At 36.5% G+C, this 21215-nt stretch overlaps 1 protein-coding gene across 2 annotated transcripts in view; it reads right to left on the reverse strand.

The window, feature by feature from the left end:
• LONP2 (lon peptidase 2, peroxisomal) overlaps positions 1 to 21215 on the reverse strand; it is a 45933-nt gene that overhangs the window by 14064 nt on the left and 10654 nt on the right. For both annotated transcript variants that reach the window (XM_013186832.3, XM_013186834.3), the window contains exons 8-11: positions 16301 to 16442; positions 10733 to 10883; positions 8957 to 9083; positions 7759 to 7892 (exon numbers count right to left, since the gene is read on the reverse strand). In XM_013186832.3, coding sequence (XP_013042286.3) covers positions 7759 to 7892; positions 8957 to 9083; positions 10733 to 10883; positions 16301 to 16442 — 554 coding nt within the window. The remainder of the gene's footprint in view (positions 1 to 7758; positions 7893 to 8956; positions 9084 to 10732; positions 10884 to 16300; positions 16443 to 21215) is intronic.

Consider the following 21215-nt stretch of genomic DNA (forward strand, 5'->3'; position numbering starts at 1 on the left):
TAATACAGAAAATGGAGCTGAATGTGGAAATCTTACTGGAAGTTCTATAATTAAAGTTCTCTTTTATGATGGGAGGGGTTTGCTACTGTGCTCTCTGTGGTCTCCTTATAAAAGGATTTTAAATGCTTAGCCTCTGACGAATAATTAAGCCCTGTCAAATAAAGTAGGCGCATCTTGGACAGACTTCCACACATTGCTTTGCCATGCAGCTGCATCCATTACTTAGAGCTAGTCCACATCCTGTTCCTTAACATCTCATTCGGTAGTATCCAACAAGGACATCACACCTCGTGGCTCTGCCCTCCTGGCTCCATACCCCAAGCTCGCACACCCCCTACGCCAAACAGACCAGCTGCAGAAACCAGTGCTTGCAGGTCATGCCGAAGACAGCTCCTGTGGAAGGAAGCCTAGCTCATCCCACCCCTGTGGGAACCACAGCCCCAATATAACACAGCCCACCTTTAGGGCTACCTACACAGCAGATATTTTCACACTACACTTTTTACTTTAATGCTTGTCTCTAAGGACTATTACGGCTTTACTCAATGTAAATCTTAATTCACAAAATCAATGTCCCTCATTTTTCCAATACCCAGTTGGCTCACAGCATATAAGTCCTTGCTCAGTGGAAAAGCTCCAAACAATTTCTGTACAATTAACTTCATCTACTGATTTTATCTTGTAATATTAACCTTTAACAGGGCTCTGCTCCTCTCTTTCGTTGGATATTTCAACGTGTCTTGAACAATAAACAGTAGCAGCAACATTCCTCAAAGATCAAATTATTTGTCTTCAGAAATATGTATAGGTGTGATGCACTCTCCAGGATGGGCTATAAAACCCAATTAGCCTGACACTTTTGAATACAATACACTCAAGTGTCACTACGAAGAGACCAAGCAATTAGAGCAGTATTTGTGCATTCAAAAGCATGCTCTTTCCTTCCTCCATTTAAAGTATGATTGTATTGCTTATCCATACGATTGTTTCGTGGTAAAATTTTTATTTTTCTATACAAATGTGTTTTCTGTACAAAAGTGAACTGTAATGCAGACCATACAAATATCAAAGCCTCAGAATTGTTTCAAATCAGACTGTGCAGCTGTTTATTTGCATGAATAAGCTGAAGAACTTAAACATCATTTGTAGTAGGCCTACACTGTACATATACTTCAGTGACTGTATACAGAAGGAGAAGGCAAGCAGGGAGTCATTTCCCCACAGAATTTGATCCAGATGCAAAGGACTCATTACCATTTTCTTGAGAGCCCAAAGCAATGTTTTAGTGAAACATTTATCAGAGAAATGAAAAATACTTGAACAATCCAGATGTTTCTAAGGTTCTGTGGCAGAGCTTTACAGCAGTGCCTCCCTGCCCTGAGGCTGCCATTAAGAAAAGCATTGTACACATCCATACAGCGGAGATATTTCTTCCCACCCCAAATATACAAACCTAAGATAAATTTTAAGCAAGTCTTTATTATGCAGGAACGTATACTGAGCTCCAAGCCTTCTGTAGTGTATTTTGGAAAATTATTTACAGTCGCTTCCTTTCTTTGATTTTTTTCCCATTCAATGAAGAAACTGTCTTTCTTTGCATATTAATTCATGCACACTAACTGAAGATCCAGGACTTTAAACAATTATGGGAAAATACAGATCAATGATCTGATCTATTTAATGTAACATTAACAGGTGTTCTGTGCTACAGAAGTAATTCTCAGAATGGATGAAAAGCGGATGTCTCATTTCATGAGATATAAACTACCCTTTTATTAATCCTGGCATATAAAGAAAACCTTTTTACAGTTAATTTATTTACAGTGCAATTCTCACTAATGTGTCCATGCAGTTTCAGGGAAAATATTCTACATCGTTATTACTATAACAGTACCAACTCAGCTTTCATTCAGCACTCAAATCTAATATTTATTATCCAACAGCCATTAATCTTTCCACTGTACATCTCATTGCTCAATGCATAAATTCCATTCCTTTATTGTAAACACTGCCTTAGTCAGATGGTCCCCCTGTTGTTCCAGCATGTCTCTATATTTTTGTTGAACTACTATTTCTGTACATAATAAATTTAAATACACAAATACTAACAAGTCTTGGAAACATAACCCTGCATTCTATTTCTGCAACTCAGATTCCAATTCCAGTACTACAGATCTTTAAAACCCAAATAATTTGATATGGCAATTCATATTTTAAAACAAAACTGACCTTAAAAGAAACTACTTTTGTTCTATAGCAGGATTTTACTACCTAACAAACACAATTTCCCATTTCTGCTTGCTCTTATATTTCACCTGGTTCTATGTATGCAGCTGAAGCAGACAGACTTCTCGTAAACAAATCAGTAAGTTAGTTTTTGAGGCCACCTGCCCTATTAAAAGAATCAAAACCTCTTTCTTTGAGCTTATATAATCTAATTGGGAGACCCCACTTTATAATTTGTAAGAATAACAAATTCCAGACATCTTTTTTTTTAATCCTTTTTTAAAAAAATATTAACCTAAATTCTGACATAAACTGATTTGCTATAAAAGCATAAAGTCACGTTTCAAATATATTACAAACACTAACTTTTTCTTTGATGGAAAAAAATGTATTATTTCATCACCTTTACATTACTGCTGACTGTGAAGAATCTATAAAGGCACAAGTAATCAAGATTCCATTAATGATGGCATATACATGTTTCCCTACCTATAGCAGAGGAATGACCATAAATTATATTAAAAGTTAAATGACACATTTATCTAAAATGAATCAGTAAAATTTCAGTTTCCAGAAAGAGGACTTTTTTGGTTAGGTCAAAGAAGGGGGGGGGGGGAAAAAAACAACAAAAAAACAGATAATGCTTGAAAGTAAAATTCACAGCTACTCAGTACAGCTATTCAGCAAAGACTGAGACAATGTTCCTCAGACATCTGCAGTTCCCAAAATGAAACAAAACCTTGCATTTAAATACTGGATTTGTAAGAAAATGGATTCCTGCAAGAACACACAGACAATGAACTACTTACTATATATGTCAGGATTTCATCTAAAAAGGAATTCCATGGCACAAAAACAAAGGTTTAGGAATTTAAGACTGCTGCTTTCTTCTAGAGATATAATGGAAGCAAGTAACTGGAAGAGATGAAGAAAACTTCAACATGTAAAATTTCTCAGCTCCTCATATGATTTATTTAGTTAAGCACTAGTAATGCTTGCATATAAACTCACAAACAAGTGTAGTTTCATCCCCAGGTAGTAGAACAAGCTGTGTTTCATTACTGGGTTATAGAAATACTTAAGCATTTTCAAAACCTTGGTTTCAATGTAGATAGGATCCTCAATTAATCACTTTTAGTTACTAAACATAAACTTTCCTAAACCTCCTTTTCAAGTCTGAATTCGATACATCATTTTTCACTCTGGGTTTCAACTGCTGTATCATGATCTGATCCCAGCTACTGCATTGTAGTCTTGAGGCAGTTGCTCCAAAATAGGAAAGTCTCACCTATTTTTGTGACTCCTGGAATTTTCTTTAGTGTCAAACACTAGATGAGTGTCTCATAAACCTCAGATAGTGTTTCAGTAAAATAGCAGGTAGTGTTGCTGTACACAAGGATGCCTCCCTGGAGAGGTCTGAAAAATGACTCCATTTGCTTTTCCTGAAGTTCACTGTACAAATTCAATGACTGATGCAAACTAACACTCTTCCACTTCCCAACTTTGTCATAAAGCTCAGGAATAAAAGGAGCAATGAAGGCAATACAAAGCTGCCAGTGTATTTCAGGCACAGATTTTTGGAAAGCGCTAAACATCTCTTGACAGCTTATCTCCTTGCATCAGTTTTGCTACTGCCAATATTCTGCATTTCGAGACCCCACTACTGAAGAGTGTCAAAAGCCGCGTGTTTACAAAGACTTGGAAACAGTTGCTCCACTTTAATTTAATCATCTGATTTAATCAATATAATGATGGAAAATTTGTGGTTCTAGTACCTCATTTCTTTCACCTTTTATTATAAAGTCACAAGCCAGAAGGCACTCAGCTGAATAAACAGCACAGGCACAATATTACTAGTCTGATGTGCTACAAATCAGATACAAAAAATAGTTTAGCATGTTAGAATCCACAAGGTGAGCTTGTAGCTTACTTACTCTCTCATATTCAAATCTTGTGATGTACAAATGCATTAACTGCAGAGTCTTAATCCCACATTAGTCACTGACAGATGTTTAAAGCAAAACTGAATTGTCTTTTTATACAGATACATAAGAAAAATTTAGAAAATTTAAAATTAAGCTATTAAGATACAACAACTTGACTAAGTATTCCTCCAGAGTCATTAACTATATGAAATAAAAATTCACCATCTCTACACACAACTGCACACGTCCACTCATCAACAGGAAAAAAACATGCAATACAACCAAAGAAAGAAATTTAGGCTACATTATTTGTGTCAACTTGCAAGTATTTGTTTGAGGATTATTTCCAGGTTTTGTTTTAAATACTTGGTTGCTTCCAACAGATTGAATAAAATCTAAACAATATTTTTAAAACATGTCTCACTCTCATACATTCCCAGCAAGTGACACACTCTGCTAAAAATACAGCTAGGTATGAGCACGTCATTAGTACAAAATAAGCCACATTTTGTTGACTACATCATTCTACACACATCTTTGTAACACCAAAGTTTAACTATAGATCCACTTTTCCCTTGAACTCCCTTTTATTAATACAGCTTCTTATTATGAATAATTCCAAGTCCAGAGGCACAAAGGCAACTGTTCACAGACCATTTCTTTTGGGCCTACTCCAAATCACGTGTCAACCAAAAATCCTAGCATTTCGTCCTCTTTTGGATCACTTAACTTGCTGTTTTCTCTTAGCTTTGGTAAGTTGCAAATCCAGTACTAATTTTAACAGTGTAAATACCTCTCCTAAGTTGCAAGTACAGTGCTAATTTTAACATTGCAAATACCTCTCTCACTGGATTGAGATGTCTAATATAGTTCCTTTTTGTGCTGTGCATTAATAGTAAAATGATCCTTCTGACAGTATCGGGAGTTGTGCTCTGAAGCTACTTCTATTTAATCAGAAGGCTTGAGGAGCAGAATGGTACTAGGTTTCTTATTCAGCAATCATATTAGGCCTTTTAAACACATCTTAGATACAACTATATTTCAGTGCAAAGAAATACTTCAAAAACACGACTCCCAGTAGCCAAGACAACCTGATTTTCTTGCTGCCAGTAAGCACAGCCACCACAGCCTAAAGGCTCAGCATTCTGGTTCAAGAGCTAATTCAGGTATCATGAAGTATTGACAAACTCAGTATCTGACTTCAGAAACATCCAACACAAAGGAGAGAGACAAGATACATACAATCTAAATGGCAAACAATAATAAATATGCACGTAGATGGGAAAGTTTAAACCACAGTCATTCATGCATGCACAACCATTGCTACTGTGAGAGTCTACCTACTTTCTACCTTCAAAACTGAGCTGAATCCAGTTAAGCAACCACTGATTAAACTGACCCAAGTTCAAACTTCTGATATTACAGGCAGTTTCCACAGACATTATGACGATCTTAAAAAACTCAACAATGTAAAAGAAGATTTAATTTTCAGAAATGAATACCAACTTAGGGGAAAAAAGCAAGGAAAAGCTAAAAGACCATCAAAAAACAGATTTCTAGAGAAAAATTATGGAGTTTTTACTATGAGTAAGACTCTTTCATATGCTCTTCTAATTAATAACACTGTATTCGTACAAATATCAGTTATAATTCCTCCTCCAGGTTTTACTCTCTGAAGTCAGGGGTCACCGTTCAGACCTGAAAGCTGCCTTATTTTGAAGGAAAAGATAATGAGTCTCTCTATTTGTCCTCTAATACCAATCGGAACTTATTCTAGCTGTGGGAAAAAAGTTAGTATTTTTTTCCCCCACATTGGCTTGGTTGTGGAATCTTTCACAACAATGGCTCTGGTGAGGCCGCACCTCGAGTACTGTGTTCAGTTTTGGGCCCCTCGCTACAAGAAGGACATCGAGGACAAGAAGGGCAACTAAGCTGGTGAGGGGTCTGGAGAACAAGTCTTAGGAGGAGCGGCTGAGGGAGCTGGGATTGTTCAGTCTAGAGAAGAGGAGGCTCAGGGGAGACCTTATCGCACTCTACAGGTACCTTAAAGGAGGCTGTAGCGAGGTGGGGGTTGGTCTGTTCTCCCACGTGCCTGGTGACAGGACGAGGGGGACGGGCTAAAGTTGCGCCAGGGGAGGTTTAGGTTGGATATTAGGAAGAACTTCTTTACGGAAAGGGTTGTTAGGCATTGGAATAGGCTGCCCAGGGAAGTGGTTGAGTCACCATCCCTGGAGGCCTTTAAAAGACATTTAGATGTAGAGGTTAGCGATATGCTTTAGTGGAGGACTTGTTAGTGTTAGGTCAGAGGTTGGACTAGATGATCTTGGAGGTCTCTTCCAACCTAGATGATTCTGTGATCAAACCAATTGATATCTATTTAGTATTTTATGTTTGTGAATATTCTGGAGCAAACGTAAGCAGCCTTTCTGCAGTTTTTGCTTTCTGGTGTCCTTTGGGACACAGTTGTTCTTCAAAAGACTGGCAGTACTTCTTGTCATAAAGTGTCAGTCAGACTCACTGCAGTCTTTAAGAAACAAACAAAACATCCAACACCCCATTTGCTAGGTTTTATTAAGACTAAAGCAGCACTAAGGGGCATGGTTTACTGATGGGACTCAGTAGGTCAGGTTGATGGTTGGACTTGATGATCGTAAAGATCTTTTCCAACCTAGATGATTCTAGAGACTATCCATCCATATTCTAGAAGTTCAGCTTTGGATTGGGATTCTGTCCTTTCATACTTCTCATCTACCTTCAACTGATGCAATTGCCAACAAAGATTACAGATCACTGGGAATATGAAGTCACTGTCTTCTGTATACATGGGAAAGAACAAACTTAATAAAGATGACAAGCATCAAGTGCTACTACATGTTTGGATCAAATACAAACTCTACTATTTGTCAAGAGTAAAATAATCAAATTCTACTGTGCAGAGCTAAAGGAAAAATCTAAGCTTCCCATTCTTCAAGACAGTGAATAACAACAAACAAACAAACAATTGAAAGTACTAAATCTTTATCACTAAAGATCACTGAAGCATATTTCTTAGGATACTATTCTAACCAATGAGTTTTACAAATGGCCATAACCCCTCAAGTGATGATTATGTTGCAGTCAACGGTGCATAAAAAGAACCTTCCTAATTTCAGAGGTCTTCAAGCAGACATTTATTTCAGAATACAGCAAAACAATGTGATTGAGTTCTGAGCTGGTAGAGCATGCAGAACACAGTTAAAGAAACTCTTCAAATACAATAACTAAGCTACTGCTTAGCCTTTTATTAAAGAAAGAGAAAAGTGAAAGATTTGCATAAAAAAGCCCAACAAGATATGAAAATATACACAAATCAGAACTGCATACTTAAGATATGGAACAGATCCATTGTACTTCTCAGTTACCACTCTGGTAGGCTGAAATCACTCTATTTGCGTCCCAAGCTGTAATTCAGCACTACTTGAACATACGTAAGAATGTTACTCTATTCACAAAACTTTAAAAACCCTTCAAGAAGCATAAAAAAAGAAGAAAACATTGATAAATCAGCTAACTAGTGACTACAGTGTTAGAAGATTTCTTTTTAGTAAAACATGCAAAAAATACACACCTTCTCCTTCACCCACTTCAGCACGATCTGGCTTTGTTTCTTTGTGTTGTCCTTCTGCCACTTTCACTGCCACTGCTCTGCAAATAGCTCCCAGCTTTCGATCCAGAGAGCGTACTCCTGCCTCTCTAGTGTATCTAGCATAGAGACAATTGTAAGAGAGATTTCTTTTGAATGTAAACACATTTTATTTTTAAAAAATACATCCTAATAAAATGAAACGTAGAAAGCAGTGAGACCTTGGGCTGCTGTAATAAACATAAAAAATGTCATGTGCTAGTATCAAAGTAACTGTTGTTTGCTGATAGAAGTTTAGAAAGAAAACTACTGAGTGGGAAGAAGACATGAGTAACGCTTGGAGTTGAACCTCAGTGAAATGCTAAACAATACTCCAATAACACTGAACTCTTCTCAAGTGCATAAAAAAATCAAGAGAGTACTGTTTTTAAGTTAAAAATAAAATTCACTGAAATTAGATGAGCCGACTAGAAAAGAATATTTTCTTTTAATCTATGAATTAAGAAGAAATGTCAGGCAAAAACATTTACTAAATGCCAAAATGCTGTTCCTGGTCATAAAATATATCAATTCATTAATACACTTCTTCCATTGTAAACAAGTCACTTTCAAGTTCAAAAGATGTTCTGATTAGTATCTTTGCTCTCCTGTCCAATTAAAACAGTAGTTCTAATTAGTACAAGCTGTTTAAAAATGCATTTTTAATTTTTAAAACGAATTCCAATTTTTAGACAAATGTGGCCCATCAAATCACAAGAAACAAAATGATAATTACGTTTTTTTTTTCTATGAAGACGACAGAAATAAAATTTCATTCTTTAAAATAAAGCTTGTCTGCTGCCAAGACCATGGATTCACACTGAACACTGCAGCAATACTAGCATCAAGTGCTTCTATTTATTCATGCTGCCTTATCAATTGTGCCAACACAACTGATCCAGAGCTACACTCTTAGAGCCAAAGGCAAGGAATTCTCTAGGGAAGGAAGAATGATTGGGTTTAGAGAGCAGAACCTGACTGACCTCAGAAAGAGCAATTCCACAAGTTACCAACTGTTGAACTTCTAAAGGTATTAAGGACAACAGATCTTAAGAAATGCTTTGTATTATCGCTCTAAAATTAATTCACTAGTTACAAGAAAAAGAAGTTATTGAAAACTTAAAGCAATGAACAACGGATTTACCTAGTAATGATGTCTAAAGTGGTTACTTGTGGAATCTGTATCTGCTGCGGAGTAAGGCCATGTTGTTCAAGCTGTTTAGGAATCAAGTGTCTATGAGCAATTTCAATTTTTTCTTCTTGAGTGTATCCTTCAGAAGAAAAAGTGCATGTTTACTGATCTTTTTGCTTTTATACTATAATATCATCAAATTTCATACCAGTTATAATTTTACCTGATTGAATTTAATAATAATAATAAACAATAAACAAACAATATACTTACCTCCAGATCACAAAAAATTACTCAGGCCCCTAAAGTAAGACTTCAGAAGAATCAGAAAAACATTCTCATTTACATTTATAGTAGTTAAATTCTAGGTACCTAAACTGCTTGTCACTCATGTCTAGAAATAATTCCCCTATTTAAGAAACATTCTGCTCAGGTACTTGCCATCTAGATGCACAAGTTCCTATCTAAAGGGTTCTAAAGAGAGCTTAATGTGACAGAATAAAACATAAAGCATATTCTGTATATGTCTAGAAAACTGGATTTCGTATGCACATATGCATGCACGTGCGTGCGCACACACAATGACAGCATCAGTCACTGTTTCAGCAATCCTGAAAGTCATTTTGATGCCTTGCAAGGTGGTAGCCACACTGGAGAGTTATCTTAATTGTTAGGGCTGTCATTAGGAAAGGAAAGGGATAGGTGCAGTGTATTATCAAATTGTGATTTAATATAAAAACACACAATCTTCAGAGCAAAAAGTAGGACCAAGATTTCCCCCAGTCTAGCCCGTGCTCAGACAAAAGACTGGCTACTGTATATCAGATGCAGGCTTCCCACTTCAGGTTGCTTATGCGAGGCCTAAAATTTACACTTCCTGTATTTCTCTGAAGATCTAGTCCTTAGTTTACTGAATTACTTCACACAGATTAGAAAACATATTTTCAGAAAATAGTTCAATGCAGTAAGTTTTCTTCTCACGCTATTAGTTCATAAACAGTATTTCTAAAAATTGAAAAATTTTGTACTAGTAGGCTTTGGACACCCTAAAGAACTTACTTTGCTGTAGCAAATACACAATGAGAAAGAGGAATAAGCATATCCTAAGTACATTACAGAGCTATGCTATTTTTCTTTGCATACTTACCAAAGTATAATACTTATGGGCTCTAACTCCTGTGATGCTCACATCCAGCTTCATTTTCTCAAGTCCTAATAATTTCTAAGCAATTTTCACACAGAATTATAAATGTGTGGGCTGACAGAAAATGCTCAAGAGATTCTTCTCTTTACAGTAACTATGCAGGTCTCTGGAGGAGCTTTTCCGTTTCATGCCAGTACTTAATTCAATGTCAGACCTAGTCAGTTGCTGCAATTAGTCTTTAACCAGCTACAACTTAAAGGGCTGTTGGTATGATAACTTTGTGGTTATTCATAACTTCATGTGAAGAATAATATAATTTTAGTCTTTCAAAGATCTCTTTCTTCATTGGAATCTTAAAAAGATGCACCCACCAACAGACAAACACATCAATTAGTGAAAACATTGTTAGAGAATGTAATGTATCTCCATATAATTGAAACTGAACTTCAGTAAGTGCTATACTAAACCCTTCCAGTCTCATGACGGAGTCTGTAATGGAGGCATTGTGAACAGTCTCTTTTGATGATTCTGGCTATAAAGTCTAGTTTCCCAGGAGGCTTAAAGAACTGCTTTTTATTTCAGGAAAAACACCCAACCTTAAGGACTTGCACTAGCCATTTTAATAAAAACCACTTTAGTGTTACCTGGAACTTGAATGACTTCCATCCTGTCCAGCAGCGCAGGTGGGATAGTAGCTGTAGTATTGGCTGTAGCTATGAAAAGGACTTGGGACAGATCGAAGGCTACATTTAAGTAGTGATCGGTGAAACTGTGATTTTGTTCTGGATCCAAGACCTTAACAAGAGTGAAAATAAAATTGAGGCATTTGCTCCACTAGACGTAAATAAACTATACACATTTTTTTAATTGGATCTGTCAATCTGACTTTACATTCACAAAATATAATACGAATATTATTAAAGCCTCAATACTCTGCCTAGCTCTGACTACTTTAAACTAGATTCCATACCACATACCAAAAAAAAAAGTTGGTAAAAGAACCTTTAATTCTGTCCTATTGACAGCAGTACTGAAATAGATCCTACCTGTCCATCGCTTTGCATTCAACATGAACAATTCAAACAGCACAATTATTTTTAACATAAAATGTGCATAATGAGGTTAAATTATAAAGTTGCATATCAGAAACTGCTGGAAGCTAATTAACTCAGCACAAGGGATATATCACATATTGCTACCAAACGTTTCTGTGACCACTAATGTACCTCCGCTACAGAACACTGCTGATTTTAAGAATTTACTTGCTTAAAATGTTTTCTGAATCTTCTCTTTCAGCTTCTCCCCCTTTTTTTTTTTTTTTTAAACTTCCTGATGATTGCTCTTCAAGTTTTCTAATATGCAATACCAGCAACAGCTCCAACCACTGTAGCCAGCATAACTCTTTAGACCGGCAGTTGATGCCAAAGGCTGAAGAGGTCCTGTGTAGGTCACTTCTCATGGGACTGAGGTCACTGCGAGCCATTTAACTCTGCATCCAAGATTCTACCCTTCCTTCTGATTTATACTGTTGGAAGGTAACAGTTCCTTTCATTGTTAGTATACTTACAATTATTTTTAAAATAGTAGTTTTTCTTCAGTGAATGAACAAAATAAAACTCACTCCACCATTTTCTTCCATAAATGAAACTATCAACTTCTCTTTTGGCTGGGTCACACATAAAAATAATCGGTGAACAAAGTTCTTCCTCACCTTAAAATTCACTATCACATTCAGTTCATAGTATCAGAAACTGACATTTCTAACCAATTTATGCAGAGGTAAAGACAAAGGTGATGGCAAATATATCTGAATAAGTATTTTCAGCTCGCAGTGATTTTCTTCCTGTTTATTTTTCAAATGATCATTTTACACTAAAAAAGTTCAAGACTGCTGGAATTTTCACTTAGCATATTAGTAACAGGCTTTCAAATTAATTTTCCACATAATCTCTTGGTATCTTATTTGTTTTGGGGAACCCAAAGTGGGGTGCAATATTCTAGATGCAGCCTAACAAGTGCCAAGTAAGGGGACAATCACATCCCTTTATTTATGGGCTATGTCCAGTTAACATAACCCAGGATGCTGTCGGCCTTCTTGGCTGATAAGAATGTGCTGCTGGACCACATTCACCTTGGTATTAACAAAGATTCCCAGCTCCTTTTCAACTGATCTGCTCAGACAGCCTTTCCTCAGCTTGTATTCTGGCATAACACTGTTCTTTTCCAAGCTCAGGACTCTGCACTTATCCTTGCTGAATTTGTCAGGTTCTTGCTGGCCCATGCTTCCAGCCTGTCTAGGTTTCCTTGGATAGCAGCCCTGCCCTCAAGGCTGTGACCGGTCTCCCTTAATTTGGTGACATCTGCTGATGTGATGCAAGTGCATGCCATCACCTCCTCGAGGTTCCTGATAATAGCAATAAAGAGGACAGGTCCCTGTACAGCCTGTGGTACTCAGAATATTACAGGCCTGCAGACAGAGCCAGACCCACTAATCACTACAGTCTGAGCCTGATCATCCAACCAGTTTTATACCTGTCTAGGTGTCCACCCAGCCAGGCTGCAATTCGAAAAGAATAATGTTGTGGGTGCAACTGGCCCAAGTCTTGCTAAAGTCAAGGTCAGCTACACTCACCATTCTTCCTTTATGCACAAATTCAGTCATTTGTCCATCACAAATAGTAACCTGGTCAGTCGGGACTGATTTACCTGGGTAAATGCAGTGACTGCTCCAATTCACTGTGCTCCTGCTCAGGCACTCAGAAATGCGTTGTTTACCACCACCTATGTACCGCCCTCACTCCATCCCCCCTTGAAGTATTGCCACATTTTTTCTTCCCACATGATGAATTATCAATGCTATGCTCACATGAATTCTCATGTTTCAAATAATGGGACCTATGCATCTCCTGAGAAATGGCACACTACTGTCAAAATAATTTATCTGCCCATACCCAAATGAATGCATGCCTTGTCTTAGCAACTTGAATTATAGCCAAGAACAGTGTTTATAATTCTAAAAAAAAAAAAAAAAAGAATTTGAACACTTCTTAGCTAGTTAGGAAAGAAACAATTCTTAATTTTCATTACTCTTAAATTCTGTTAAATCTTTGAAAAGTTAAAAATCTTCAGAATAGAAATGTTTTATGGTCAGAACAAACTATCACTTTTTATAGCAGGTGTCTGCATGCATGTTTATCTCTTTCTCCTTCTAGTCTCTAACTAGAAATTCTTACAATTTGTACTAAGTGCTAGGCTGCTCATTATAACATCGTATTATTATAAAATAGTTGTACTTGTGTGCAAAATGCTATCTGATAAAGGTAAAGCAAGCTGTAATAAAAAACAACTTATCTAAGGAATACCTAAAAATATGAATTATCTGACATTTTCTACAAGGGTTAGAGTTTCTTTGGACTAATAATTCTTTGTTACGGTATCAATTTCTTAAGACATAAAACAGGACCATGCCTACACAATCAAAACAGATTTTCCAAAGCAAATAGAACTGTTCTTTAGCTAGTTATCTGTGCTAAAGTTCAAGTTCAAAAGTTTTCAGATACACAACTAATAGAAAAATATTAAGTACAAAAAGAACATTTAATGAACAAAACATCTTGATTAATTTATGGCCAATAGCTCACATGTCTACAAAGGCTTCTCTGTACCAGCATTTTATTACCACAAAATCCAGAATCAGTTCCATGAACATTTAATTGCCTGGCTATGCTCCTGGTCTAATTTCCTGCATACAAATACTCGCTATCAAGCACTTGGATCCATTTCTATTTTCTTCTGTTTTAAAGTGAGGTCATCTAAATTTAGACTAAAGCATTCCCTTGTTGATGAACAGTAACTGGAAATAAGAAGACATTCTGCTTTGCCTAAGCAACAACTCTCCAGCAGCACTAGACCTAAACACATATCCGGCAATTATAAAACATCAAGCTTTGCTTCCAAGCTTATAGGGCATGGCAATTTCCCACACTGTGGACAGTCAGTGAGTGTTTAACACACCTACACAGTAAGGAAAAAAAAGAACGCGCAATTTATACTTAATGATGGCACTTACCAAACAAGAATCAGCAGTCTGAAAAACAAATATGCTATCTAGGTGACCAGTTGCTATTGTTCTTTTACATAATAGCCCCCTTCGCTCATTCCAGATGGACTTTCCAACAGTGTACACCACGAAAAGCTGTCACGTTCAGGCATGAGTTCTCCTTTACAAGAGGTAAAGCACCTGCTGCAGGATGTTTAGACAGCAGCAGAGATATACACATCTCATGTGAGAGCAGCCCCGACATGGTTAGCAGAGCAATTACTTCTCCAGATGCAACTTCTGGTCAATTAGCAATAACTTACATAAAGACCGCAGCCCAAGCAGACAGTTGGAAGCTAACCTAACAAGCCTCTACTGGAATAATCCACAGTAGAAGCTGAGCTGAGTACCACTGAGAATAAGGCTTTAAAATATGGAAAGCAGAAGCATCCCAAAACAACAAAAAAATACCCAAAATTCAAACACAAATAATTAAAAAATAATAATTTAATTTGCTCTAACACAGCATTTTTCATATTCTAAACACTATATTAAACACTACCATTAAAAAAGAGTCAATAAAATGACTCTGTAGGCAAATACCACTAGAATCATTTACTTTTATCCCCAGCCACAACCTCCCAGCTACAGAAGTTAACCATACTTCAGTCTGACAACTGAGAAGCTTATAGGATTATTTGCTAAATCATTTCAGTGAAAATGTGCCAGGCTAGCTCAAAAAATTTAGATAAATATTTTACTAATCCAACTCATTTTGACTGAAACAGGTAAAGAACAATCACAGAAGCAGTTCAAGCTTTTCAGTGATGGCATGGTAGCCTCTATAGTCAGAGAGAACGTACAAAGGGTAACAGTAACATATAACGTACAGGATAACAGTACAGCAGTTTAACGAACTACTAAATATACACAATACCAAAATCATTAAGTACGCTAACAGTGAACAGTCTGAAGTGTTCCAGTTTAGTGAACCCTTGCTGTGCCATTACCTTCCTCATCCCCTCCTTTCCTCTTCAGCAGTGCTAGGACAGAAAGATGTGCACAATCTTCAGTGCTAAGATGATGAGGAAGGGCAAGGCTCCTCATCTCTTCCCCATACCCTTGAAGATACTTCTTCCTCTCTATAGCACACTACTAGAACAAAACTGCTAAATATGCAAGTCAGTGGGAGAAGGAATTACACTGGAATATCATCGTATTTCATACGCCAGGGAAAGAGAAGGGACAAGCAAGGTTCTGGCAACTCATTACTGCTCTGTACTGCAGACTCCTTTGATAAATGAAACCTGCAAAGCCCAGGCCTAAATTCATCTTCATCATAATAGCCTCCTGTAATCCTAATTAATAATATCTCAACAATTGATAGATATTACAACAGTTATCTTCTTCACCAAAGTCCCGGATTTACCTGTATCTTTACGGAAGTCTCAACTCTTTGTGGTAAAACTATACCACGTACTTCAAAATTAGATTCATTTGTATCTTGATCTGAGTCCCAAAGTTAAAGAAAAAGCACACTCCCAGGCAAACATAATAGCTGACTTATGGAAAGCAAAGCCATGTGCCACATCATAATCAGTCAAGGAGTCGGAAACCGTGACTTACATGAAAAATTTTGCTTCAGCAAGTTAATCATAACATAAATTAAAGAAATGCTGCTAAAAGAACATGCAAGTAATTCATATTCCATGCTAGGAACAGTGCTTAGCTCCAAAATAAGCTTGTATTAAAATTGTTCCTAGAAATAAAGGGAAAACTTGAAAAAAATTTGGCTACCTTCAGGCTGGTCAACAGTTCTTTCAGATAGCTAGCAGCATTTGGTCATTAAAAACCAATGCCTTAAAAATCCTCCAAATATATTTAAGGCCTGAAGAGTCTTTAAATATACAGAACACATAGTACAACATACATCTTCGAGCTTAAGTACAGATCACTGACATTAAAAACATCTTTCTTAGTATACTGTATGACAGCATTTGCTTTGTGCACAATTGAGAGAAATTCATGAACTTCAAACATAGTATCTGGTATTTGAGTAAAAAAGCTAACACTTCATGCTATTTTTCCTCCAGTAATTCCTATTTTCCAAGTCCAATATTTTAATTCTTTTTAGTTACAAATGAAAAAATACTTGTAATTTGATATCTCTTACCTCTAGTAAGGCTGCTGCAGGATCTCCCTGCAAGCTCTTGCCCAGTTTATCAACCTCATCTAAAAGGAATACTGGATTGTTAACTCCAACCGTCTTCAGCCCATTGATTATTCTGCCAGGCATACTGCCAACGTAGGTGCGTCTGTGAGAAATAAATGCATGTGGGGAAAGAGGAGTCAGATGCACGAAACAGGAGTAGAAACATTGAAAACAAAACTCAAAAATGCAATAATAAGCGCCTTATAACAATTCTTCCTTTCTTGCACAACTTTTCGGAACTAGTAGATAGAAATACGGAATATGCATCTAAACTAATATAAGCAATTATATTAGAACATGGAAATTCCAGTTCCATGTTGCACTAGTTGGTCTAGAAAGATGAACTACATATCCACTAAAGAATATGGAAACTTTATGGCTTACAGGCATTCTGCATGATTGTACAAGCATCCTTCTACTGTACGAGCAAGCAGAAACAGATTTGGGAACGTTAATACTACAATTTTAATAAGATGATACTGGGTTTTTGTCATCACAATAGAGTTTACACAGCACGTTACAAATTAGGTCCAAATTCCAAATATGCTGAAATGTTGATATGTACTCCTTTAACTGATACTCGTAAAAAGAATCCTATCAACATGAAATGGGATCTGGAACAGCACAGTGGAACAAAAAGGTATCTGAATTTATTCTGCAAAGCTAGTAAAACTTTTTTCACAATAAATACAGATATTTTACATCCATACATATCAATTGTTTGCTGTATTTATCATAGCTTTTTCTGCTTGTGTTTAACTAATCAAAATACAATAATTAACAGTACAAAATGCCGACCACTCAGAAGAAAGAGATACATGAAGTGCTGAATTAGAGTACCTATCTCATGACACTCAGAGAGCAGATATGCAGAACAGGCCTGCTTTGCCGCATGATCTGTTTTAACACAGTCCAAAATAAACAGGATGACATTTAGAATGATGAAACCAAAAGTATCATGGGAGTAATTTCAAAACATACTAGAGAAGACCTTAAATATACTAGATAAAAAACACCAACAACCACTCTCAAAACACACAGCAGTTATGTTAGTTCCATATAATATTTGACAACAGAGGGCACAAACTGCAGTTACTGTATTTAATTCTGGATCTGAGCAAAAATAAAAGTTGATAAGATCTTTTAAATAGGCAGAAGTACAATAGAATTTTAGTTTGCTTATTACCACCTCCATGAGACAGCTGTTACAGACTGGAGCAGACCAATGCAGTATGCACTAGTTTGTCGTCACCTCACTGCTTTTTTTGTAGAGCTGTACTCTGCAGTGAACAAGTGCACTCCTCTCCACTGAGAAGTACACTATATAACATTTATTACTGATCCAGAATCTGCACGGGGGAGCTATTATACTAGCATGTCACTTCATTCTCCATCTGCACACACCAACCTTGCCAAAAGCATGAAAGGATCCCATAAAATGCTATCAAAAAATTATGAGACAGAAGCAGAACTGAAGTTCACAGAAGTGAATCACGTAGCAGTGCAACCAAACTAATCACTGTACCAATTTTCTGTTTTTTTCAACAGGGTGCTTACTGCACCAGTAAATAATTTTATATGCTTCACAGACAATGCAGCCTGAATATTTTTAATATTCTATCTATACCAGTAATAAGATAACGTATTTAAGTAAACATTAAACCTTCTTACTTGCTTGATACACTATTCTCAAGTACATGCTTAAAGACAATACACTGAGCACACGTGTGTATTTACACACACTAAGTTTTAGCTGATCCTTTTAAATTCTATACATTTTTGAGATAACTGTGTTCCGACTGGTTATAGAAAAACAGCTTTGGCTTATAAACTGAATGGAGGTATACTGGGTTTCTCTAGTCCAGGGAAAGTACTGAGAACAACCAGCTCTTTCTCTGCCTTTACCATCTGACTGCAGCAAAACAGTTCAAAAATAAAAGTACTAGGTACCAAAAGATTTTCTGAATAGCACGTGTTCGTTCACACCCTTGTACCCCTCACCGCTTTAAAAAAAACTTTTTTTTTTCCAAAAAGAAACACTTAAAAAAAAACAGGGATTTTCTTCCCTGATAAACAGCAGAAATTGTTATTCACAGATTGAAATGCACTTTTCCCCCTCAACCCTGAAACCAGACTTCAATTCACAGTCATTTTAGTTTAAAGTAGATTTGGGTATTTAATGACACGTGAACACTTGCAGAAGATTCTCATATATACAAAATCTTTCAGTAAAATTGTTGTACACATTCAAGTTCCTTAATATTGCACAAAAACCAAGCACTAGGAAGGATGAAACAATGCATCAAGATGCAGTGATGGAAAAACAGAAAAACAGACAGGTACTCAAGCCAATTTGTAACAAGTCACATGAAATTAACAGATCAGAGAATATCAAGAGTATCAAAATCAAAGGGCTTTTAAAGCAAGAGATGAGAAAAAGATTCCAACAGTTACAGCAAATTATTAAAAGATTCTTTGTTTAAATGCATTCTATCCAAAATAAGCCCTGGGTCATGAGCTACCACATAAAAAATAGGAACGACAGTCCAACTGAAATGGATCTACTGTTACTAAAAGGATGAAATGGTTACCTATACAACCCAAAAGATCTTCAAGAAATCAAAGGCCAAAATTAAAGGAACTTTTTGCAAGAAATATGGAGGAGTTCTGCAAAATACCATCGTCTCCACAGAATTAAGGATAATAGATGATAAAAGTACATGGTGGCTAAAGTATTCTGCTCTTCCTTTCACTACTTAACAATTGACTAGTCTTTCTCTTCCTCCCTCTTGTACATTCTTCTTCTCATTTGCAATTTAAATTGTCTCTAGATTTGGTAAATCAAACAATTAACTTCAATGTAAATGTTTAATCAACATATTACATTTCAGATAAAAGCATGTTCAAGTTTATCTACACAATAGAAACTTGGGCCTATAAATTTTAGGATAACAAATACCTAGGTATCAATTTACTCTTCTCATGTGTAACAGTCTAAATCTGTGATACACCTTCATTTATCAGAGATGGACAAATGCCTATTTCATTATGCTACTTATCAAAGACTCACGATCCTCAAGGTGAGTAACGAATGCTAATGCCATATGTTTAACGACAAAGAACAATAACCTAGTATTTTACCTTAAAAATACAAACAGCCTGTTTTATTTCTAAACAGTTACTATGAAACACAACTCAATGAAAGAGTCCTCTGAGAGGGAGACTCGGCAGATATTTACATATAAAAACACTACAATATTGTAACATTAAAATTACAAGCAGATATGGCCTTTTATCTGTCTGGACATCAACCTTTGCCTTGTAACTTGTGAAAATGAACATTGCTGTTTGTGAGCAGCAGCCACCGATTGTAAGGATGTTATTCTCTATTTTCATTATTTTAACAAGGGTTAAAAGAAAGAAAAATGATATTCTAACATTAGCATTTTGATATAATGTGCCTTTGCTCATTTTTTGACACATTGTTTCTCTCCATGCATTCAGTCTAGAAACAGAATCAGCTCCTTTCCATTTAAAACAGGAAGTTCAGATCAAGTTTCCTGGCTGTCTCTCCTCTCTAGTAGCAGCTGAAAAACACCTTAAGAGTTCATGCCACAGAAGGTCTATAATTTAGTAATCTTTTTATTTTTAAATCAGTGAAAAGTTACCCTTAAGAAACACTAGAGATGCACAGCCTGGCATCAGGAGCTACCTATCATAGAAAAGACAGGTGGAAAATCTAACTTGATCAGCTCTCCCAAGGTACACTAGGAATGTTAATGAATCAGAACCCTTAAAGCAGTCTTAGTATTATGGACAAAAACATGACCCAATTTCTTCATGTTGTTCTATGACAAAAAGTTTTAAATTGTTTTTAACTACAGTGGTTTTCAAACAGCAGAATTAGGAAAAGATAACAAAGCTAATGCCTCTGGAGATATTATTTATGAACCTACTTGCAAAACACCACAGTTTTTTTTTTTTTTTCCCAAGGTCAAAGGTTACATTTGTAAAGCACTTGCGTAGATGCATCTACACTTCATAGTTGTGTAACAAAGCTATTCTGCAGGGGTCAAACTGTTTGTTTGTTTTTTCCTAGTACAACAAGGCCTGTACTATGACTGGTCAAGAACTGCACCTTTTCACACACAGATGCACCTGAACAAATCTTCAGCATATAGCTAAGCCAGAAGTAAACTATCCAAGCTTCTGGAAAGTGAAAAGTGCTGATAATAAACGAAAGAGTGCTTCACACAGGGGAGAGAAAGAGATACACGGTGATCTCACTAGCACTTCTATAAATGAACGGTGCAATTACATCTTTCCTTTTTAAAAATAGAAAATTACACACATGCAATACAGAAGATCATACAGTTCATGCACGGAACAAAGTATCAGTACTGAGGAGATCTTACACTCAGTGAACTTCTTGGGTAACAGATTTTTTTTTTTAAATACAAGTTACCAACAAGAATAAAAGAGCAAACTTTTACATATGGTGTAGTTGAGTTGTACATGTAACAACAGCTGGAGGATGTCTGATAAAGTAGTTCTGTTTTTGTACCAAGATGATGACTTCATTTGGGGAATGCAGAACAGTAGTAGCTGCTCCGCACCCAATCAAAAGAGACTCACAGAAACCCCAGCTGCAGGCACATGATCCAAGCTTCGACGGTAGAAACTGGGCACTTGCAGATTGCCCTAGTTACACCTCACACAGAACAGCACACTGACTGAGACACCACCGCCCTCTGTGCTGCAATCCAATACGTTTTGCTTTGCTTGCTGAATCTAGCAGTACACCCCTTTCACCTGCGACAGTAACATGCTGCCAAAGCGAATGTCATTTCAGGCACTATCTGCTTGCAAATGAAAT

The sequence above is a fragment of the Anser cygnoides genome, chromosome 12, assembly GCF_040182565.1.
Source record: "Anser cygnoides isolate HZ-2024a breed goose chromosome 12, Taihu_goose_T2T_genome, whole genome shotgun sequence".
In the NCBI taxonomy this organism is placed as follows: Eukaryota; Metazoa; Chordata; class Aves; order Anseriformes; family Anatidae; genus Anser; species Anser cygnoides.